Here is a 24,029-nt window from a genome sequence, read left to right on the forward strand (position 1 = left end):
AAGGTGAGTTAATGATTCATTGGCACACGGTGACCTTTCAAATAGCTCTGGACCACGATGCAACAGCTCCACTTGAAGCCCTCATACTTTAACCTCCTTGCTTCTGCCTTAATATTTGCAGCCTGATCTGTCTACATGCCTGGACGCCTGAAGAGAGCAAACATTTACAGCTTCTCCCTCCCCTGTGTTTAGTGGGCAATTTGATCCTTCTTTGTCCATTCCTTTATTTTACATCACTCTTAGATTTGACTTGCTATTGAGAACAACAAAGTGCAACTTTGGGAATCTGCTCTGTGTTTATTAAGCACAAAAATGGACTCAGACTCTGATTCACCTTTTAATTACTCTTGGCCATCCTTACCTAAAATGAGGATTCGAAGAAGGGCATCCAAACCAGGTAGAAAAGCTGTCTTCTTTTAAATGACTCTTGCTTAATCGCTCTGCTTCCTTTTTAATGTCTGGTTGTGTGCAGGTGGCTATAAACAGCTCGCGTGAGGTAGATATTCTTTCTGTCTGTAGTCTACCTCACTCTTAGTTATGCTTTTGTAGATATTGGTGTTGGAATTTGTTAAGAAAGAAGAAAGTGTTTTCTCCAAATTATGTGCTATTCTTTAAAATTGCCTTTATTTCTTTACTCTCTTAGGGCTTTTTTTTTTTCTTCTGGTTGCATGTGTAGCTCTCACTGAGCAGCTTTGACACCCTGGGAGCTGCACCGCACGGCAGTGGCTGCACGAAACTCTGCTGGTTACAGTTGTTTTCATTTAGAGAGAATCTGGTAATGGACATATGCCTCAAGAGCTAACAGGATTTTTTTTTTTTTTTTTAATTATGTACAAAAATCTTATCAGAATGAATTGGGAAATCTTTTGCTTTCTGTAAAAGAAAGCAACAGGGTCAGTTACTCTCTTTGGTAGCAGGGTCAGTTACTGTCTTTGCACAGTTAGACATTGTCATTCTTTGTGGAGAAGTCTTTGGAAGGTAAGCGTTATAAATGTTGTCAATATGATAACGGGGGTTTTCAGGAGGTTGAAAGGCACTGGCCAGCAAGTTTATGTCAGGAAGAATTATCATGGAAAGCTTTAATGAGGAAAGATAAGTTTTTAATATATTTAGAAGTAAAGAAATGAAGAGAAAGAATGGCAAAAAATGTAATTTGTGCTTCCTTCCATAAAATTGCTTTTTTGTGTTTCAGAAAGTGGAAAAAAACAAATAAGAGAAGTAAGCTCCATCAGTGTCATTAAAGTCAATGAGCCAGGACAATCAGGTTTACACAGACCAAGACTTTGACCTAGTTTTAGAGTGAAAAATGTGTACACAATGCACATTTTAATGTGCAGAACACTTTCTGAACTTTTTACTTGTATTCAAGGGGAAATCCAGTATTTTCCAAGAGCATAGGAGTTTCCGCAATGTCTATGGATGCACGTACAATTTGCAAAGAAGGTGAAATGGGTTGCGAGCTGCGTGGTGTTTGCTCTTTCCATCTCTCACGAGGACTCATTTTATCTGTAAATGCTGTAGCCATGCACCCATCCTCCATGGCCCTGTTGTTATTTATTTTACCTTTAGACAGCTTTTTTTTTTTTTTTTTAAAATGCTTCACCTGTTGTAAAGCAGCGTTTACAGATCTGGTGTTCGCATGTTATAGTATTGCATCGTGTTTCCCATCCCTGCTAATAGTATACCAGCGCATGTGGCTCGTATGCACAGCTGGCCATATGTGTGGGGTTGCCGGAGCAAGAAGGTGCATGTTTTAGTGGTAAAGTCCAAAGGTTCCCTTGTGTTGGGGGAATTGAATCCTGTCTGCCCATGGGGTGGGAGAAGTGCCTCTGCAAGGGGACAGCCGGCTCATGATCTACGCTCGTGATCCGTGTTTTTTTTTTCTGGTAGTATCCGAACATGGCCAGTGTATCCTGGCACGCAGGTGTGGGGCATGTACCTCGCAGCTGCTTTTCCCTCATGCAGGAGTTCAAGTCTCAGCAAATGAGACTTGTAGTGCCCGGCGGGAAGCAGTGCGGGATTCTTCCTCCCCACCCCAAAAGTCATGAAGCCCTTGTTGTGTACCTGCACTGGGTGCTCCAGCTGATCTGGGTAATGACGTGTCAGACTCCTCCCTTCCCCTCCAAACCAGCAGGCTGTTGGTGTCCTGGTCTGGGGTTGCTCCCCCCCCCCAGGGAGGCAGGGGAGCTGGGCAGACCTCCAAGGGCAGAATCCAAAGCGGAAAGTCTCACACCCCACTTTGCACCATACGCATCAGTGTTTTCAGACTGTAAGTTCCCTGTGTGTCCCAATGTCAGCTTTTGTCCCTGCTGGGGGACCTCTTGGAGCGGGTGATGGAGCCCCTGCCCTCCCCCTGAGCTCCTGGGGACCGGCAGGAGCCAAGCGCAGGCTGCGCACCTTCGGGGCCATGCATTGCAGACTCCCGCCCTCCTGCTGAGGCTGCCTGTGCGTGGCATAATTAAAGGTTAATTAGGCTCAACAGAGAATGTGAATGTGTGTTTTAGTGATTGGTCTGGGGAGGGGGGCTAAGTTTTATTCCTTGCTGCAAAACCTCTAACAGTATTTATTTTCTTATTTAACCTGAAATGGCCATAAGGCAGGTATTTTCTCCCCTCCCTTTGCGCCGCGTAGTCCTACCTGTTCAGAGGCAGTGGCTCTCAGAGCCTTTTTGGAGGCGTTAGCAACCTTCAGAATATGAGAATATGTTGAGAATATCTGTCTCTGGTTAGTCTGTTCCACTGTGCTGGGAGGTGGGAGTTATGCTCCCAGTCCACTCTGGCAGAGGTAGCCATTGCAGCCAAGCATCCTGTATCTTGGGAAAGTATTTTATCTGTTGTGCTCTTGTATAAAATGAGACACCAACTTATTTCTGGTTGTATGTTCATTCGTATAGTAAGTAAATGGCCTGCTTGAGGGAGGGAGGTCAGGGCTGTGAATCCCATGTTGGAAAGGGATGCTTTCTCGCATCTGACGTTTAGGTGACAAAGATCAGTCAAGGATTGACAAGTGCCTTTATAGGACCCTATCTTGAACCCTATCTGTTTCTTAGGACCCTATCTTGAACACGATGCTATGATCCAGATGCCTGATCCTCTTGACACAGTATGTAGCAAATGCAGTGCTTTGGTTTCCACTCCATAGATTTAGGACAGCTAAATGTCTTTATGACAGCAGCACTTGAAAGCCTACCTCGCTTTACCCTCCATGTAATGCTCTTCTTACGGACTTGCTTAATTTTGCTGTCATGAGTAGTTGCACTGCCTGAATGAAGCACTAAGACACCTGAATTAGGGGTGCTGATCCTCCATTGAAACTGGTTGTATGGTCCACATCCACAGATGCGCATGTCACTTTGGATGGCTCCTTGCCAGGAATGTGTGGACTTTTCTCCAAATTCAGGTCACCACTTCTGGATTTAGAGGAGTGTTTCTGCAGTCCTGCATGGCCCACGCGCTTAGCTGTCTACATTTTTTGGTGACTTCATAGCTTTGTTACTTCCAGTTATACATTAACCCCTGCTCGGATTGCTGGGGGTAAATGCGATGAGCTGTCTGAAAACTATTCATTGTATCTAGAGAAGGGAATTTGTAATTTCTTTCCTGGCTCTCAGTTTGGTCATGTTGATGTATTTAATTTCTCTTTTGCTCTGTGCTGTCTCATGGAATGATTTAAGTTTTGATTTTTGTGGAAAACCAGGCAGTGTTATGTTCTTGCCGTTCTCTGACACAGGTCATTCAAGGCTATACATTTTCATACGCCAACATAAAGCATGTTTTGAATTATTGCTGTGATGATCATGTGTTTTTTTTTAAAGTTAAAGTGTTTTTGTAGGCTTTTGTGCCTGGTAAAATGTGCAGCCTTTGCTGTATAACTTTGATGACAACATTACAGAAGATGTAGAGAACTTGTGCCTCGTTATTCATTGGTCAAGGTCTTTTATTTTATCCATGTTTGGAGATTATCCTTCCCAGCACTGTGGCTGTTGTTCACCTACATCTAAATAACGCATACATCTTTCTTGACTGTTTACCAGGCAGATGGCAGAGAGCCACGGGCTCTGCTAAAGGAGACATGCCTTTATTTTATTCTTTTTCTGTGGTCATGGCACGTTATACAGCCAGAGAGTGTTCAGCTCTGGCAGGAGGACCAGCTCGGTGAGCTGTGCTTGCAGGGTTGTTGCAATACCAGAGCCAATTCTGCTGTGTCATATTTGGGTCATTTTTACCTTAGTAAGCATCCTGAAGTCCGTTACTGACACCTTTAAACTAAAACTCTTTGGGACACCTTCACTCTCATAAGAAGTGCCGGTTTTCCCTGGCAGTCATATCTGTCTTTCCATAAGCTGTGGTGAAGTTTTGCATCTGCAGTGAGAATAAGCATTTTGAATGGGTAGAAGAGATTTTTGAGACATTTTGTTTGAAAATGCATTTTGTTGATACTCCTCATCGTTCAGGCAAGGACAGCCTTGCTGCATGTTACTACTGATACCCAGCGCAGGGAGCTATTACCTGCTGCCATGTTAAGATGGAGGAAGGTCTGCTGAGGTCCCCGCAAGACCGAGGTGATTTGTAGCTAGCGAGGCAGGCTGGAGGCAGTTAGTGGGGCTGTAGGAATGCCGTGTGTGATCTGGACGTTTGTGACGGTTTTGTCACTTTTTAAACTATGTGGGCCTGCCCAGTGGAAATAAGTTACTAGCACAGTCAATGTGTAATTAATAATGCTTTCCCCTGCATTCAGCAAAGTCTTTAAATATTTATCTTGTTACAAAGTTAGTTTGATGTAGTTGTCCCTTCATTCATGTTTGAAATTGGGGGGTGGACAGGGACTAAGGAGGTACAGTGGGGGTCATATCGCAACGTGAAGCCCAAAATAACCTGCTACCTTTTGTCGGATCATTTAAAACCCAAACAAATATTTATTTAGACATCTCACCTTTAACAACAGACTGACTGGAGCACCACCAGAAAAACATATGACATTTAGCAGTGATAATCAATAAAGATGTACTGGCGGAAAGTACTGTGGATAACATATTCTGTCTTGTATTTGCAGCAGCTTTTGTCAGGGGTTGTTACTTAGGTTGATACTCTCTTACAGAATTTTAAAATAATGTGAAATGTATTATTTTAAAATAATGTAAAATAAATAAAAATGTGAAGTAATAGGGGGATTTTGCTGTTTCTGGCTCGGGACATGTAATTCATAGTGCAGTCCATTAACTGACTGTAGAGATCCCAGCAGTGGGGACTGTTGTGGGAGTCAAGAAACTGTCTCCATAGGCTTGGGTTTATGCCGTGATTTTGGAATCCCTAATGCCTAGGCTGTTTTTCAGGGCTATGTATTGAACCTTTGCAGCAATACCACCCTTGCCCGTTGTACCCAGTGGTTTTATATACAAGACAGAGTGTGTTCTGGGGAAGGTAATAAGCATACAAGAAGCAATGGAGAGCCTGACATTTTTTTTTTCTTCCTGGCTGTTGGCTTAAGACCAGCCCTTGGAAAGCTTTACTTGCCACAAGAAAGTACTGCCAGTTTTGCCAAATCACATTTCCATACGATCTTAGCTGCCAAAGTCTGATGAACTGCTGTAGAAAACAATGCTTTTATACTATTTATAAACAAAGGCTTTGGGATCTTGGCAGACATAAAGAAATGGTTTGTAGCTTTAGCAGTTCTCAAGATGGCAGTCACTAAAATCGTGTTAAAGTTCCTGCAGAAGGGAGAAGCGAAATGCAAAGCGTAAGGATGTTTTAATAGTATGAGATCCCTCAAGGCCTGCCAGGACTAGAAACCAAATAGTTCATAATGTGCCATTTCTAAGTGGGAATTTCCAGTTTTCTCTAAGTATAGAGCTTACTGTTCTTGGGATTTATGAGACAGCATCTTAAAATTAAATAAATGATGTGGTGTAGCATTTCAGTTTTGACAGTGGTCCGGGTCTTTTTTTTTTTTTTTTTCAACAGAACAAATGTCCCAGACTTTGACAAGTGTCATTTCTAATCCAGTGCCATTTCTTCATTATAACTTTTCTTGCAATCTGATGGCCATAGGCAGCTTGGATAGGGCTTTGACCAACCTAATCTGGTGGAAGAAGTCCCTCCCCATGGCAGAGAGGTTGGACTAGATGATCTATAAAGTTCACTTCTATCCAAAACCATGCTATATGATTCTGTCATCTTCCAAAAGCAGTTACATTGCTTTAAGAATACAGACTGGAGAGAGTCTTTAGTGTTATCTCTTCCTTTCCACCTTTGCAGAAAATAAATTTCTGATGCAGACTAAGAAGGATTTTTTGCATAATTTTCAGTAACAGACAAACTGGAATTAAGTTTACTGAGAGTTTTGATTTTTTGAGTTTTGAGTATATTTTGCTGGGTATAATACTTTGTTCTATCACATCATTCTTTTTCTTATCTCAGTGCACTTCCAATGGCAATGCTTGACTTACAGCATCTTAAAATAAGGAAAATTACATTACAACTGGTTTTCTTTAAAAGCCTGTTTTCACACAGTCTAGAACAAGACTAGTTTCCACTTTGTCAAATTTTGCTCTCAGAAGATAGTATGAGGCCTTGACTACCAGCTGAAATGCTGGATTAGTGCATGGTCTTCATACTTACAAGCAGTTTTAAGAGAAGTTAGCCTGCATGACAGACTGACAGTGTTTTCGTAGCACTGCTCAATTCCATGAAATAAAAGTCTCAGCCCATGCAGCTCTTTATAATATTTGCAGTTATGAACACACTATTGAAAACAAAACTCTGAACTTCTGTTAATGATTTCTGGTGAAACTGATAATTTCTCATTTCAGTACCAAAAGCAGGTCAGATGCAGTCTTCCTCCCAAACGTCTTGTTCATGGGTCAAACCTTGATTGATTGCTGTCACCCTGTAAAGGCACTATCAGTGGTATTTTATGTATATCACTCTTATGATTTTGTTGCTGTTTTTTTTTTGTTTTAAGAACAGTAATCTGCGTTATTGGTTTATTATTAGTATTTATGTTGCTCCCAGTAGGTAGACTGCTTTAGGAGAGTCATTATTTGACTGCAACTGAGCAGTATTCCATTCATATAATGTATCCAAAGTTAGGTATTTAATGTATGGGCCAGAATCATACATATTTCATCCCAGCCCATAAATCCTGTCCTATGTACTTCAGCCATAGATCTCTACAAAGTTCTACTTTGGGTGGAAGGTTTTGCTAACCAAGACGCAGGAACACTTATTTTTAAGTTATGTGAATGATTCTGTGGTACCTTTTAGAGTCTTGTCAACTGTAGGCTTCTTTGAACATATAGCAAGCGTTAGGCAATTACGAAATGGGCAGGTTTCTGAGTGGCCACACAAATATTACTCAAATTGTAATCCTGAGATCTGGTGCTTAGTGTTTAACTTTGCCATTTTTACGACAGTATGTATACATGAGAAATAAATGGTTTGAGATTTAATGGCATGTTTTCCACAATTTCTTTTTTCCAGAGCAGAGACTCTCGACTCTTGAAGTTCTCAGGAAACTCAAGGCTCCACCTACTTTCTTTGCTGCAACCAGACATTCTGCCATGCTAAGTGGAAGTGATGAAGTATATGCGAATTGCATGGTAGTAGACCAAGTAAGCTTTTTTATGAACTTTTGGCAATTTTTTCATCGTCTTCCGTTAAAGTAACTTATTTGTGTGATAGTAGGATCTTCTGGATCTGTCAGCAGCGGTGTATGGCCAATTAGTAAAGCTCTAAAATGAAAACAGTAATACCTTACACTTCTCAGCTATATTTTGTAACCCATTTATGAGGTCCCTTTTAACAGATTCAGTTGATGATAGGAATTATTTTCCTTAGGCTCTAGGGAGAACTCTAAGGCTTACTGTCTTTTCTGTGTGTTTGTGAGCTATATAGTATTTACTTCTTTCTAAAAGATATTAACACAATGTAACGCTCTTGTGCACTTCATATTTTCTGAATTCTATGTACCTTCACAAGAGAGATGAATTTGCTGGTGTTGCCTAATTTCAGAAGTTAATTATAAGCTCCTAGCTAAGCTTATAGGCTCAACAAAAATGAGATATTGCTGAAACAGTGAGACCGATGTCCTACAACTCACATGGAGTATTCTGATACTGGAGATCCTGACTTAGTATTCATGTTTCTGATTTATTTGTCACCAGCGCTGGAGATGAGCCAGAGTGTCCAGACCAAATTATATTTTACATCACCATGTTGCACCTGAAATCTTTTCCCCATGGTCACACTCAGATATCATAACTTGGGCAGGGAGCACTAGTCCAACTCTTGTGTATAGTGGTTATGTATAGTTAAACAGCTGTCAAATTCTGGTGGCCTGTAGCTATGTTTCAGTGATGGTTGAAGTGACTTATTTATTTGTAACCTGCTGTGGGCTCTCACTGGGGTGAAAGTTGGAATATAAGGGTAAGAAGTGACCAGACCATAATGTTAGAGGGCTTAGATTTTGCCAGTGTGATTTTTTTTTTCCTTTTTTTTTTTTTTTTTCATTCCCTGAAACACTTCAGCCGCTGCATTCACTGCAGATCCAGTTCATTGTGTCAGCTGAGATGGGAGTTTCAGTCAGAGCCCAGCATGTTTAAAATGCATCTAAGGTTACTGAGAGATGCATAAAGTAATAACCTAGGAGTGAGCAACTGGCAGGGGACTGTACGTGCAATCTGTGAACCCTTGATTTCAACAATACCCAGGTTGGAAGGAGAGAGCTGCGGAAGTGCAGCTCTGTTACAGATGCAAAGGTTACCTGAGTATATTGCTGGGGGGTCCTTCAGCTTGGATTACTAAGCTTTGCTTAATATGTAGCTGCACTCAACTTTGTTAAATTGCTGACTGCGGCTAAATTCTCCCTTAAGCACCACGCAGCAGGAGAAGCAGCAGCTGCCAGAGGAGGTCCCTCTGGTGCTGAGGGGAAATGCTGCCCAGGCAGGAATAACTTTGAAGGGAGGAACGGCTGTGTAAGACCTGGAAGAAGCATTTTAGCTTCATGCATCTCATCTGCACAATGCAACAGAAGTAATTCCAGAATTGCAGGCACCATATTCATCAATGACCTGGATGAGGAGACAGAGTGTATCCTCTGCAAGTTCGCTGATGATACCAAACTGGGAGGGGTGGCTGACACTCCAGAGGGCCGCGCTGCCATCCAGCGTGACCTGGACAGGCTGGAGAGCTGGGCAGAGAAGAACCTAATGAGGTTCAACAAGAGCAAGTGCAAGGTCCTGCACCTGGGGAGGAAGAATGCTAGGCACCAGTATAGGTTAGGGGCGGACCTGCTGGGAAGCAGTTCTGAGGAGAAGGATCTGGGGGTCCTGGTACACAGTAAATTTTCCATGACCCAGCAATGTCCCCTTGTCGCCAGGAAGGCCAATGGAATCCTGGGCTGCATAGGGAAGAGTGTGGCCAGTAGGTCGAGGGAGGTCATTCTCCCCCTCTACTCTGCACTGGTGAGGCCACAACTGGAATACTGTGTCCAGTTCTGGGCTTCCCAGTTCAAGAGAGACAGGGAACTGCTGGAACGAGTCCAGCGTAGGGCAACAAAGATGATTGAGGGATTGGAGCATCTGCCTTATGAGGAAAGGCTGAGAGAGCTGGGACTCTTTAGCCTGGAGAAGAGAAGGCTGAGGGGAGACCTTATTATGGCGTACAAGTATCTCAAGGGTGGGTTGAAGGAGGATGGAGCCAGGCTCTTTTCAGTGGTTCCCAGTGACAGGACGAGGGGTAATGGGCACAAGTTAGAACACAGGAAGTTCCGTTCAAACACAAGTGAAAAGAGCACTGGCACAGGCTGCCCAGGGAGGTTGTGGAGTTCCCTTCTCTGGAGATTTTCAAGACCCGCCTGGATGCAGTCCTGAGTAATGTGCTCTGGGCAATCCTGCTTTAGCAGGGGAGTGGGACTAGATGATCTCTAGAGGTCCCTTCCAACTCTGAAAACTCTGTGATTCCATATCTGTGGATGCAAATATGGGCTGCTGTAAAAATGCCAGCATTTCTTTCTGTCTTTTACTGAGAGAAACATAATTATGATGGGGATGAAAATGCATCTCAAGTGGGGCCAGAGAGGAGGAATTCAACAGTCTGAAAGACCAGGGCTTTGGATACACTTACAATCTTTCCTTTCTTCTTGCTTTTATACAGGTGCTTTTTGGAGGTTGAGGGTTTTTGCTGGCCATGTGACTTTTTACTATTATTCAGTGTCTTTTAGTTAGTAGCATCTAACTAAAAGACTGACAGTAAACTATATTTTAATATCTTATGCAGAGTTGACAGTAGAATTCAACTTCAGTTGCATAAAGATTTATTAGTTGCCAGGGTCTAAATCCTGATCCCTGTACCTAAGAAAACATAATTCCCAACTCCATTCCTGTCTCTGTGCAAGAGGAGGAGTGCTTCATGCCCATAATTGCTTAATGGCAAAAAATAAAGATTCCTTTCCCTTCCTTCCCTGGAGAATCTCTGTTCCAGGTCATATCTCAAAGCTTAGTAAATTGGTGCTGGAAAATGAAAAGTGCATGATGTATAGGCTGATCTTTCCAAATTAAACTGGACAACGTTTGAATTATCCTCCATATGTCTTCCACACTAATGTAATATGCATATTTTTTGCTTGACTAAAGGATATTTTTTAATAAAAGCTATAAATATATGAATTGATACATTTAGCAAAAGGTATAAATATGAATGAGAAATCCATTAGACTTGTAAATGCTAGTTCATGGCTACTCTAATTATGGAAAAAAGTAATGCAAGGTCAAGAATCTCTTAGCCATATAACTTGCCTTCAATTCATGTCCCGCAAAAAGTAATAGGGGAAAAAAAAGGCAAAACATATAATCATACGTAAAATGGCAAACTAATCTGGTCCTTATTCCCTGACAATATGTCTTGTTACTGCCTCTTACCAGCATTCATTTTTTCTCTGCAGGCTGGAGATTTAAAGACTAACTACGTTCATGGAGATGGTGACAGCAGTGAAACATGTCTGAATCCCACCAACTCAATCCCGATGGCTAAGAGTTCTTCCTCTCCCTCCCTTGAGGAGAATGACCAATATATATATGTTCCAAATGAAGGAAATCAAAGGCCAGTGAAAATTGGAGAAAATGTGGGTTTAATACATACTGTTTCCCCTTCTGATCCATATGGAGCAGATTCATACCTTCCATTCAAGACCCATGGATTTATTAAGGATCGGGGCCAACTTAATGCTGACATGAAAAGAAGAAGGTATGGAATTTACTGGTATGGCCAGAATAAGGATTATTTATGATAAACTTTTATTTCAAAAGATGAAGCAGAATCTGGAGTAATAAATACTATTACTGAAGTAAAATCACTGTTTCCAGTCAGTGATATTTAAATTGTCCTAATGATCTGTTTTCATAAAATAGTTATGAAGACATTTTTAACAAATACAAGGTGTCTTCCAAGAAAATTTAGCTTTAATGCAAATTTATATTTGTATACTTTTTTTTTTTTCTTGTATGTGTTCTTTAAAAGAAAAAAGAATCAGCTGTTCACTGTAAGAATTTCTGTTGTGGAGTTTTTGTCAGAAACCAGAATTTCACCTTAGTTTTCTTCAGTTATATTTTCCGTTAAGAAAATAGTTCAAAATCTGTTGAAATCTCTGGGAACCTTTCCATTCTTTGCACTGGCCTGGAGATGGACTAACTTATTCCTGATTGCATATGTTTTTTTACCTCAAAAGACACAGTGGAGTACTGCTCACATTTCCAGTAGGTTCAGACTGTTTCCTACTCTTTACTGGTGCACAAGGTTTGCTGCCAGCTGAGTCAGTTGTCTCAGGGCCTTCCTCCAGATGCCTTTAGGTTATGCTGGGAACTGTTTGGCTTCAGGAATGCACGGAGCTTTGAAGATTAAACTATAATTTTTGTATTTAACAATCAGTAGATTTCCTTGATAAAAAGGCTTTATTGCTTCTCTGGATAGAAGAGACATGAAATCAGTTCCTTCTTTTACAGGAGGAAATTTGAATCTGCCTCCCACCTTCCAAGAGTGTTTAGACTAGTTGGAGGTAGGGCATCAGATCTATGTTAGAACAGTAAGGAAGGAGTAGCGTCTGTCCATTGTCAATTGAAACGGGCAATAACATTTTCTCTACCATAATTTTGAGTTTCTTATGCAACTACGACGTCCCACTAGGAGGAACCTTTTAACACAGATAAGAAAACAAACATCAGACTAAGAGTTGATCTTTCCCAAACCTTGTATTTTTGCTAGCTACAGGGATACCATGTAAGTTACTATAAATAATCTTCTTCTGCCTCTCTGTCATAAACATTTTTCTGCTATACATTTTTTAAGACCTAGGTCAGGTACCTATATATGAGCTTTAAGAGCTTATAAAAATTTTCAGAGACATGTGATTGACCTTAATATGTCAACTATAAATGATCGAGACATTACACATAAAATAAGACTATCAGTATTTAATTCCAGCAGCATCTTCCTTGAAGTATCTGAGGTGATGTGGCAAGTTACTTAGCAGATCTTTAAACCAGCTTTTTATGTCAGAAAAATTCCCTGGGTAAGTTATCCCCAGTAAGACACATATGCTTGTCTGTTGACATAGACGTGTATTACTTTTCCAATTTGAAAATGTAACAGTAACTGATAATGCAGTTAAATGACTCGTTTCTCAGACATCACATGGGCTATTACTAGGAAACATTGCGAAAGATGGTCTCCAGAAGTGTAATAAGGAAGTAGTTTTGGGCGGTATTGATAGATTTGCCCTTCGACAAAGTGAATTGCAGTGGTGTGTGAAGGAATTGTTGTGCTATTATTCCTGGTAGGAACTCTGGCTATTTAGAAATACCACACATAATTTGAGTTTTTATGTTGTAAGGCTGATATGTTATTGCAAGCAGTCAACCGTTCCTTCCAGTCATTCTGATGAAGAAGTCATTCTGACCCATCCTAGGAAACTCTGGTACTGCTGAGAAACCTTACTGCACTCTCCTGCTCAGGAACCCTCACCAATCAAATAGTCTCTGGGTGTTTGAAGTATTGATTTAGCCAGAAATTTTTCAGTGTCTTTATAGTCCTATGTGTTTTTAAATTTGTATCTTTTGAAATGAATCTCATAAACTGCCCCAGACCCTCCTTCGTCTGTCTTGTTAGTTTTCTCTTCCATGCTCCATCAAGTCACAGATGTAGAAAAAAGGATGTCTGTGAATAGCCACATCATATCTTTCAGATACACACACTCATAAAATATCCATATATACCCATATATCTTAATACTGAAATCTGAGCTAGTCATCTCAGTTCTCCTTATCATCTATATAGAGAGGCAGGTACATGTGTGGAACAAAACATCTCATTTTAAGAGAGATGCTGAATATGGATCTGAAAGTCCTCCTCCAGCGGTGGTTGACTGTGGTGGGAGTCTGCGTGATCATGGGTGATGTCTGTACTGCAGATCCACAAGGCCGGGTCAGATGAGTCCTTTACAAAGTGACTGAGTACCTTGACCAGGCGACTGCAAACCTGAGAGAGGACTCGGATTGTGACTTACCTGACAATCATGGTGGTTTGGGTTGTCATTGATCAGAGTGTACAGCAGTTATCTTTGCTTGTTGCGTTAAGGTTGAGATGGATTATTACTAGAATTCATGGGAATTAAAGACTTTGTTGTCTGCTTCAGTTCAAGTCTCGATGACCTTGAAGTAGACAGTGGAAGTGGAGGTGTTTCGGACAAATCCCACGTTCACTACCCTTCCCTCGCCTCTTCAGATGCCATGGTTGGTAGCAGAGATGGATTAGATTTATCTGCCAATCTACAGCCAAAGGTATTTGATACTATCTTGGTTTGCATTGTTTTCCTTTTAAGTAAATCACTGAAAACATGTGAGAAATACCTGAATCTGAAGGGGGAAAAATGAGTTCCCAGTTGGCAGTGCTAGTCCCTCAGGAGAGAAGCATGCCCAGGGCTGTGGAGCAGAAACTCCCTGGTTGTGCCCCGGCTCGGCAGCAGTCATGGGAGGGATCCATCAGACATTTGTTTCAGCTTTGAAAAAAGCATAATTTATCAGAAGCGTTTCAAAGGAAGTATCTCGGGTTCAGTGAATCAGCATTTTCTAACCAAAATACATTTACTGAGGAAATGTTTAACCAGCTGTCATTATGTGAAAGGGTAACAGCTTTGTAAAGTATAAAACCAGCCTGCTGCCTGTTTTAAAACAATTGCTAGACTCAGGGAAATTCAGTTGGGCTTTGTGCATTGACCAGTGCAAATCTTTCTCCTTCATTATGGTTTTCTAAAGTACCCTGGCTACAGTCATTTTCTTTAGACTGTGGTGCCATTTCTGAGATCTTCAGACACACACATAAAGTTATTTTTTGATCATAGGGTTTTTTTTATGTTTTTATTAGACAGACTTCTTGCCACTGTAAAGCTTTATCTGACCTTCAGCAAACGATTACATGAAGGGAGAAAAGGAGTCCAGCAAAAACATTAAATTCTGTCAGGGCTACTTTTAAAAAAGATAAGGTAAGCAGTAGGAGTAGGGGGTTTCCTTTCCAGCCTTATCATTGACATATTTGGATTGGAAAATCTTTTCATGCACAATAAATAAAAAAAAAAAAACGCAGAGAGAAAAGAGAAAGAGACTAACTCCTTTCTCTGGAAACTTTGAAATCAGTAATTACCAAGGCAGTATCCACGAAATATTTTCGAGGTATTTAAGTACTAAGATTAATGGTTCCCTTGGTAAAAGAGGGTATCTTGGTCATCAGATATAATGGCCAACAGCACTGTTTGGGTGGCGCCTGACACCAAACCGGAGAAGAGTGTAAGCTTTCTCTTGCATCCACAAATTATTTCCTGTAATATACAAAAATTGATCATAGTGGAATTATGACAGACTTCCTAAGAATTCAAATGAAGATGTCAAAAATTGTACTTCAACTTAAAGCTTTAACGAAGCCAAGAAAATGTATGTGTGTGTGGTCAGCCGTCTTTCTTTCAGAAATTCTGTCACTGGTTTATTTTGTTTCTGTTGCTGACACATTTCAAAACAACACGAGTTTTAGTTTGCTGCAATTTCTTGTAGGAATGCACGATGTCTGGGATTCGGTCACGCTCCTATTCGTGCTCCTCGCCCAAAGGTTTAGTAGGAGGACCTCGCATTCCTCAGGACTTCGCAGTTGGGGATTCGAATGAAGGTCAGTGCTCTGCCTTTACACCTGCGCAGCCTCATCCCACGCCTGCCTGCTTCAGGCACAGTGCTGACGGCTTTACTCAGACCTGTCCTGTACACAGACCTCACCAACCTGTGTGAAAGCAGGGTTCGGTTGCCTTTGGGCACCCTTACCATCTTCCCTCGCTCTTCTCCCATCTACTGCCCTCTCACGTCCTCCCCTGATACAGCAGGTGGTCCTCGGGAGGGCACACAAACTGGGAGAGCACTGGTCAGAGAAAGTAATGCAGGCAAGGGCGATAATCGTCTTTTCGGAAGATCCTTACCCCAGCCTCCCGCTGCATGCCTGGCAGAGACCGTGAGGAAGCTCAGGATGACAGAGAAGAGGCGTCAAAGAGGGCGGATGGCCCCAGCTTCTGTAGATCCCAGGGAGTCTCTGAAATGTGGACGGGGGATTGTCATCTCCACAGGCTGGGGAGCAAAACCCACCCTCTCCATGAAATGGAGTCAGAGATGTCTCTGCAAGAAGCCTGTAATTTTTTACAAATTGTTTCTAACATGCTTTAGTTCTAGACACATAGTTTCATATTTAGAAGACAACCCACACTTTTCGCAATGAGAGTATGGGTTATATTTGAAAACCACACAAAACGTGAAATACACATACTGTACTTTTCATAAAGATCACTTCACTTAAAAAACACTTCCATTTCAAAAGACTTGGCCTCTGTCCCTATAACCCTGTCCATTGCCATACTTCCAGTTTGTCTCTCCCTGCAGTGTACCTTTAGCTTTCCACTAGTCCTGAGCAAGAGGCAGATGTGAGTTACAGTGAACCAGATGGGATGGACACCCAGAGAAGTTATGGATGCCCCACCATTGGAAGTGTTCAAGGTCAGGTTGGATGGGGCTTTGAGCAACCTGATTGAGTGGAAGATGTTCCTGCCCGTGGCAGGGTGGTCGGACTAGGTGGTCTGGGTGATCAGGGGGTTTGGACAAGAGGAAATGGCCTTACATTGTGCCAGGGGAGGTCTAGGATGTATATTTGGAAAAATTTCTTCACAAAAAGGGTTATCAAACATTGGAACAGGCTGCTCTGGGAAGTGGTTGAATCACCACCCCTAGAGGTATTCAAAAGACAGGCAGATGTGGTGCTTATGGCCATGGTTTAATGGTGATTTTGGCAGTGTTAGGTTAATGCTTGGACTTTATGATCTTAAAGGTCTCTTCCAACCTAGACAATTCTATAATTCTGCAATCTTTGAAGGTCCCTTCCAACCCAAACTATTCCATGATTCTACGACACTGAATGCAAAAACACAGAGTTGTGGAAATATTACCATTAACTATGAAACCGGTTAACAAATTCAAAAGTGCATGGGAAGGTGAGATGGAGAAAGCTGATTGGAAGACATACAGTGACTGTAGACATCTTTTTGCCTTAAGAAACTGTGTTAAGCAGTGCAGCAAATAACTTATTTGTGTTTGCTCAAATTCACTGTAAGATTTCACAACCCCTTCTAAGGTGGAGTATATACTGCAGCCTGCAGCACGCAGCTGTGTTGTATTTTTCCACATAACTTAATATATTTGTAACCATTTTTATCCAACAGATTAGGTGAGAAGTCTTTGGCACAACAAGGCAGAAGAAAAAGAGGGAGCTATGTCACAGAAGTAGTGGATGGCAGATCAGCAAAGCCCTGTGGCCTGTGCTTAAAAGTTAAAACAGAATTCCTTTGACCTCGCAGCTAAGGGAATGTTGGTGTCACAGCCCATTAAGCTTCATCCAGGCACTATTATGTGCTCTGACCTGATCTGGGCTTGGGCCTGTGTCCTGTTCATTCTCTCTTCCCTTTCTCGTGGAACAGTCAGTGTTGGACCTTTACCTGTCTTGTGGAGAAGGTGGAAACCCTTTCCTGTCCATGCCTTGCAATCAGGCTGTTCTGCAGCCTGCACCACAGATGCAGCGTGCTGCTGGGAGGGAGGGTGCTGGTCTGCTGAGGTCCTTGCTGGTGCTTCTTGGCCACCGGCACCTCCTGCCTTGTCCCTTCCTTGCCAGCATTTTGCAAGGATGGGGGCATTGAACAGAGTGTTTGGCAGCTGGCAGTGGTGGTGACCGTGTGAGGCAGGCACAGCTGCTCTCGCTCTGAGCAGTTGCGCCTGGGTACGGGGCTAGCCCAAGAGCTTGGTCCAAGAAATTAGGTCAGATAATTCATCATGATCTCTGTGGGCTGTAGTGGGGTTCTGTCTGGGTCTGTGCAGGTGTCCACATACTGAAAACCTACCCCTTCCCCTCTGCCTAGCTGCCACCGCTTTGGACATCTCTCTCAGGGCTTAGCTATGTAGGGGGGAGCCACATCTGACCCTGTACATCGCAGTGAAATGTAAGCCAAAGCAGATGAGTGCCGGATGGCAACAGAATGGCCTTTTTCACACAAAGTATGAGAATAAAGTGGGAAATCACTCTCCATTTCTAATGGAAGCTTTTCAGTATGCTCAGGTTTAAAACAACTCCCTGCTTTTATTTGAGAAAGTACTACCAGGCTGTAACAGTAAAGGATTTGTCCCTGCTCTGTAGATGATGTGCTCATGAACAGTGGTCGATCCCTCCTTCAGGCTCTTTCACTCTCTAAGTCAGTGTCTCTGCTCCAACCTTGTAGTAAGTATCTCAGTGCCAACCCCGTGATGCTGTTTTGCATGAGGCTGTCTTCATCTCCCATGGGTACATGGCCTTCGTTTCTTCCGGAAGCATCCCGCGGCGCAGGTTGTGCCTGGCAACTAACAGAAATGCCCTTTTAGTCTTGCGGCTTCTTTGGTAAATATTCTAGCTCTCACTAACCTGAAGTCTACGTTTGTGTGAAGACACGCTGATTCAGCAAAGCGTGTTTAAGTTTAGGCAGGTGTTTAAGTACCTTTCTGAACTATACCTGTGGTAGCTTTGCAAAAAATGTCTGCAAAACGGAATGGCTTCTAATATGGAAATGGCAGAATGGTCTCTATCATGTTTTTTCCCTTCCAAAACAACCCAATTGAATTATTTATCTTTTGTTTTGCTTTTTTGACAGTTTGTTGCAAAGCATCTCCTTGAGTCCTCTACTGTTTCTAGGATGTAAACTTGTAACATATTACACATCCTGTGCCATACATAGACTAGTAATATTCCTCTTTATGTAGAGGGATTTAAATTTTTTTAATACTGTAGATAAAGCTGTGTAAGACAGGTAATTGCAAGTGTTAGAAGACTATAATTAAGAAATTTTACAACAAATTATGTAAAGAGCAAAAGGAAGTGTGAATCATTCAAGTCTGGGTTGTTAAGAAAACCAAAATAATTATTTTTTGTTATTCTTAAAAACAGACTGCTTTCAGAGGCTGGCATTCATTGATACCCGTCTCAGTTCTGGCAGATTCTGTCAACTAAAGAAAGCCTAGTGGGCGGCGGTCTCACCCTAGGAAAAGCTGCTTCTAACATATTTACGTTTTTGCTTTCCTAATTTTCAAATGACATCGCAAGCCCTTAACGACAAGCTTATGGCCTGCTAGAGGTCGTGCGCTTCAAATAAACCTGATCGACTTTGCAATCTGAGTGCCCGGTAACTCTTTATGTCTTGCAGAGCGAGGGTACAGTCTGCCCGAGCAGTGCGGAGAGAAAAGGTACGGGAACTTGTCGCGCACCTCCCGCCTTTGGAGGCGGCGGGAGCGGGTCTGTGGCAAGAATGCCATCTAGGGAGCAGAGCGGGGAAGAGACCCCGGCACCCCTCGCAGAGGGGTTTTTTAGCAGTGATTTAGGGGAGATCCGTAAGCCCACGCTTAAACCCTGTGCTGACCCCAGCCCGGCATGCGTCCTGCGGCGGGGATTTGCTGTGCGCCGCTGCGGGACATGCACAGTGGGGATGTGCCGCTCTTTGCTATAGGAGCTCCTATCCACTGTGGGGACATCCAGAACACCGTAATAAAAGCAAAGAGGCTTTAGATCCCAACCGCGATCTTACGCAAGCTTGTAACGCATTGCACATTCAGAGCGCTCCACTGGTTAGCGTTACTAGAGGGACATCAGCTAAGCCCACAATAAAACGTGTAATTGTAAATGTTAGGTGAAACAAGTGCCATCCAGATTCTGCTTTGTTTTAAGGGACTGTTCCCACTGGAATGAGTTTTTTTTTTTCCCACTGGTCTCTGTTTTAGGATTCAGGAGGAATGGAATAAATGTATTGTACCCTCAAAAAATGAGCCTGAAAAATGTAAAGTGAGTCGGACTTTCAGCTTTCTGATGAACAGAATGACCAGCACACGGAATAAGTGCAAGGTAATTTGGGATTTGTGTCTATATTATTATGTATAATTATGTCACTGTAATTAAATTAATTATAGATGAGAATCTAAATTTGTATGTAAAGATAAGTTTATTACAAAACCACATAAGTAATAGGAAGAAACTTTTATCTTTATTTTTTATTTTTAAAACATACACGGGATACCTTGAAATGGCCTTTGTATTAAAAACCAGCTTTCCTTTTAAACAGTAGCTTTAGTTGGACAATATCAAGTATTTCCCTTGCCATTTTTTGATGTTATTAATAATCTCATTTGATGATTCAGCCAAAGTTTAAATGTATAAATTGCCTTTAAGAAATAATTTTCATTGCTAAATAAAACGAAGAGGTATGGGCCTGTTCTTGCAATTAATCTTAATATGTAATTAAGTCTGTAACTTCTACATCGGTACATAATCAGTTGAATTTGCCTTATTTGAAGTTAATGGGACTTCTTGCATGACTAAGCACTGCTTACTGTTAAAGAGCTGCAGACTGAAGACCTGCATGGTCAAACATACATACCGTGGAAGGTAGATTAGAACATTTGTGGTTTAATTTTGAGACATCTGAAATTTAGATTAATGGCATCAATTAGCAGCTTGAGATGTAGATTTCTTCTACGGAACTTTCCAGCTGTCATTTTGGCAGTTTCACAGGCTTTCTAGTATGCCCTCCTGTGCCTTAGGATATCCTAACATAGGTGGATGTGAAGATGGTTGGCTGATGGGGTATCTTTAAGAGTGGCAGAACTGGCTGTGAACATGTATGTCTGGTCCAGAAGCCATACATTAAGCTGTGTGTGTGTGGTCTCCTAAAGTGTAACCACCAGGGCTGCTTGGACAAACGTGTACCCACACCAACAGGAGTACTGTAAAAATAGGCAAAATTTATTAAATTCATTAACACTTATTTAAAATAGGTTATTCCTAATACCTCCTAATATCTAAAGACAAGTTTTCTAAATTTACATAAGTGCAGCTTTAACTGCAGAGGCACGAGTTTGCACATATACCTCAGGGAGATGTAGGCACTGATATTGGTTTGTGTGTGCAGCAAGTCAATAACACTTCTTAAATTTTATTTTCTGGTCCTCCCCTTTTTGCAGCTTTATAATTGTGTTTCTGCCAGTCTTCCTTGATAATGCTGGCTGGCAAGGCTGCCAGTGGAAGCAATGCCTGCACCATTTTAGGACTTGAGCGATGTTGGATATAATAATATACTGTTATGTTACAAGTCTTCCAGGACAGGGAATAAATGTTTTAGAGTAATTTGCTTTTAAAAGGGAATGTTATAGTGTTTTTAAGATTGTATCACTTTATCTTCTTTTCTAACGTGCCTTTTTCTTTTCTTTTTTCCTGCCTCTGCTGTTGGGGGTGAAGACAAAAAATAAAGATACCAAAGATAAAGAGAAACTGAATAGGCACAGTTTTACAAATGGGACCTTCTCGGGGGTTATCCCATGTATGGCCTGTGAAAAGGCCCTCGTGGGAAAGGAGTCACTGCAGTGCTCTCGTAAGTAGTCGCTGGCTCTTGTGTATGAACTTACAGTGCTCCAAATCCTGCTTTGAGATCCTGCTTCAGTGTGTTGTTTCAAAGAGAGACCTTGCCTAGATTTGGATGTACCCCCTTTATGTAACGAGCTGAGGTTGTCAAGGGAGAGGGAGGAAGGATGGCAGGTGACAGCTTCAGGAGGGACCATGGCCATCTCCTAGCCCCAGCACATTAGGCAAAAACTTCTTCCTAGCCAGGGGCTGTAACATCAAAGCATCTTCAGAGCTACTTTAGAAGTGGACCTGGAGGAGGGACGAAGGTGAAGCCTCAGAGTAACTTTTTCTGTGGGCTGGGGACCCTGTTTGGTGCCAGGCTTTGAAACATGGCTTCTCTTTCAGATTGCAACGTGATTGTGCATAAGAGCTGCAAGGAGTGTGCTCCTGTGTGCACGAAGGTAACCTCCTATACCGCACTGTTCATACTAGAGCATATCTGCTTTCCAAGGGGTCTAGAAACATCATGAAGGAAAAAAGAAAGTACATGCATCCTGGCCAGACCCAGTGTCTGTATGCAAAGGGCTGCAAGGGTGTCAAAATGTCTAATGTGGGCAACAGAGCAAGCACTGTGCTCAAACAACAATTTTTAGAAGAGGGTCAAAAGTGAGTTTAAAGAGATGTTTCCATTTTTGAAGAGTTGCAAGCTCAAATTGTGAAATGGTGTGCCTGGAGGGATGCAAAAGGGATTAAAAAGAAAGGCTCGTCAAAACCACAGATACCCACTTGTGTAGGAGGAGGAATCCCGTATGTTTGGAATAATGGAAAGCAGAGATGGAAGGGACTTTGGGAAGTGAACTAGTCCATCTCCTCACCCTTGAGCAGGCTTACTTCTAGGTAACAGTGTGGGCAGATGTTTGTCTGACATGTTCTGGAAAATCTCTGGAGGAGAAGATTCCACAGCCTGCCTAGGCAGTTGCTCCCAGCGTTCAGCTGCCACTGCAGACAGGGCAAAATCAGCGCTAGAGTTGATGGATACTGCCTTCTTTTAAGTAGAAATACACACATGGTGAGGTTCTCATGACAAAGACATAATTTTCAACAACAGATGTTTAAGGCTTCTGTCATGGAATAAAATGGGACTTGCAGAGAAGTGTGCCACAGTGATACAGGTAATTTTTCAAATTAGTGGAGCATGTCTTTCTGGTGTAGCTGGGTTTTGCATCATGGTGACTTGCAGGGAGAACATTTTTCCATACAGATGCTTCAATGTAAACAAGTCTTAAACTGGACGTAAATCAGGTATTTTTATTTATTTTGGTTATAGCTGTCACATCATAGCACAAATTTCTGGGTAACGTTAGGGCATTAGGACAGCTGAACTTGCCGTTTTAATTACTGGGGCTGGTGGGTTATTTGTAAAGAGCAGACAAGAACCCCCACCACCCCCAATTCATCTCAACAAGAATGAGGTGCAGAAAATGTTCCCTGAACCAACTCAGGTGAAATACATGCCTAAGCACAGCAGGCTTTTGCTGCAGGTTTTGCAAAAGTCCACTTTGGAAGGGGGATTGATTCTGCCTCTGCTACCCGGGCTTCCTCAGGCAGTGCCCTGCCACAAATGCTTCAAGGTTATTTGAATATAAAGCCCTGAATGTGAACTCCTTTTCTTGCAGCCTTCACAGGCAGTTTTTGTATAGAGAAAGTAGAATGCTGTAACTCGGTGACTCGGTTTACAATAAACAGATTCAATTTTGTATTGCAGTACAAGTAGCATCATTCTACTTTGAATACCGTTATCTTCTAATAATTAATAAATTTGAATTTATTAGTTACTGTTAGAAATTAGGGCCATATTTTAGGACCACTTTCTTGAAGCCCTTTTGTGTGATGATATATGGGAGTGAGTTAGTGGGTTGACTATTCAGTGTATTATCAGCTACAATTTCATTACAATTTCATAAAATTCTTCATTTCAGAAATGCCAGGAGAGGTACCATAATAAAAACAAACCCCAAGCTGGTGTAACAAGTAAGTTAAGAGGTGTAAACCTAGCACTTCTAAGTTAAGCCTTTGTTAATCCCCTAAATTAATCACAGGACTGACAACATAAACTTTCCTGCAGCATTTATTTTTCTATTTTTCGTTTCAGTATCTATAAGAAAGTGTGTGTGTCTCTAATACAAGTAGAATTTTTTGAAGAAATTACTGTTGAATTACCTCATCTTCTACTAAAATAAGTGGGAGATTTACGATGTTTTGTTTTCAGTGAGAATCAAAATCCAAAGTAGTCAGTTCTGTCTTGTGCTTTTGAGTATGTCATTTACCATATGCACAAATATTTGGGTCTCCTATGTTCAGGTTGCAATGTTAGAGCAGGTATGATTTCTTCTCAATAATATCCATGCCTGAGCTTTGCCTACAGGCTTATCTTTATATTCTGTGGCACAGCATCACGGTCTTGTACCATGGCAAGCTGATATTCTTGATGCCCAGTATAAGTCAATATGAACACCAGATAGCATAAGTGTGTATAATATATATATATTATATTTATATATATATATATATTATATATATACAACAGTATAAGTGTGCTGTTGATGATGTACTCTACATTGTTTGTCAAAATGTTGTGTTGTGCTTTTGCCTTACAGATTCCCTGCCTGGAGACATTTCACAGGCAGTGTTTTTCCCAGTGCATCCTTCTTCCTCTATGCCTATCGGACTGTCGGCTGGAAGGAGGGAAGTCTCACAGCAGTCCCACTTCTTGTCCAAAAGTGTCCCCAGTGCCAATTTTGAAAGGTAGAGGGCAGCTGCTGGGGGACTATGCTAAATACATCATTCAGCATTTCTAGGAAAATTGAAACCATTAAATAAATGCGGGGATTTTCTTTTTTTTCTGCTGTAGAAGATCTATGGCATTTTCTGAACAAGACACTGAGACTAACACCTGGAGGTCCAAGTCACGCTCTGTAGAGATGTTACAAGCATTAGGGACCTTTTCTTCAATGGATCCTTTTATGATGGAAGGTGAGAAGTATTGCA

The 24,029-nt window shown here is 41.7% G+C and overlaps 1 protein-coding gene across 1 annotated transcript in view; it reads left to right on the forward strand.

Annotated features, from left to right (window-relative positions):
* Window positions 1-24,029, forward strand: part of ARHGEF28 (Rho guanine nucleotide exchange factor 28) — a gene marked incomplete at its 5' end in the record, with an annotated part of 118,329 nt that overhangs the window by 56,246 nt on the left and 38,054 nt on the right. Inside the window, 12 exons of the mRNA XM_082497905.1 lie at window positions 7,482-7,612; window positions 10,942-11,243; window positions 13,687-13,831; window positions 15,095-15,206; window positions 17,760-17,840; window positions 18,796-18,835; window positions 19,367-19,487; window positions 20,877-21,009; window positions 21,387-21,442; window positions 22,961-23,012; window positions 23,639-23,786; window positions 23,893-24,014. Of these exons, the coding sequence (XP_082354031.1) occupies window positions 7,482-7,612; window positions 10,942-11,243; window positions 13,687-13,831; window positions 15,095-15,206; window positions 17,760-17,840; window positions 18,796-18,835; window positions 19,367-19,487; window positions 20,877-21,009; window positions 21,387-21,442; window positions 22,961-23,012; window positions 23,639-23,786; window positions 23,893-24,014 (1,443 nt within the window). The remainder of the gene's footprint in view (window positions 1-7,481; window positions 7,613-10,941; window positions 11,244-13,686; window positions 13,832-15,094; window positions 15,207-17,759; window positions 17,841-18,795; window positions 18,836-19,366; window positions 19,488-20,876; window positions 21,010-21,386; window positions 21,443-22,960; window positions 23,013-23,638; window positions 23,787-23,892; window positions 24,015-24,029) is intronic.

The sequence above is a fragment of the Vanellus vanellus genome, assembly GCF_965231255.1.
Source record: "Vanellus vanellus genome assembly, chromosome: Z".
NCBI classification, from domain to species: Eukaryota; Metazoa; Chordata; class Aves; order Charadriiformes; family Charadriidae; genus Vanellus; species Vanellus vanellus.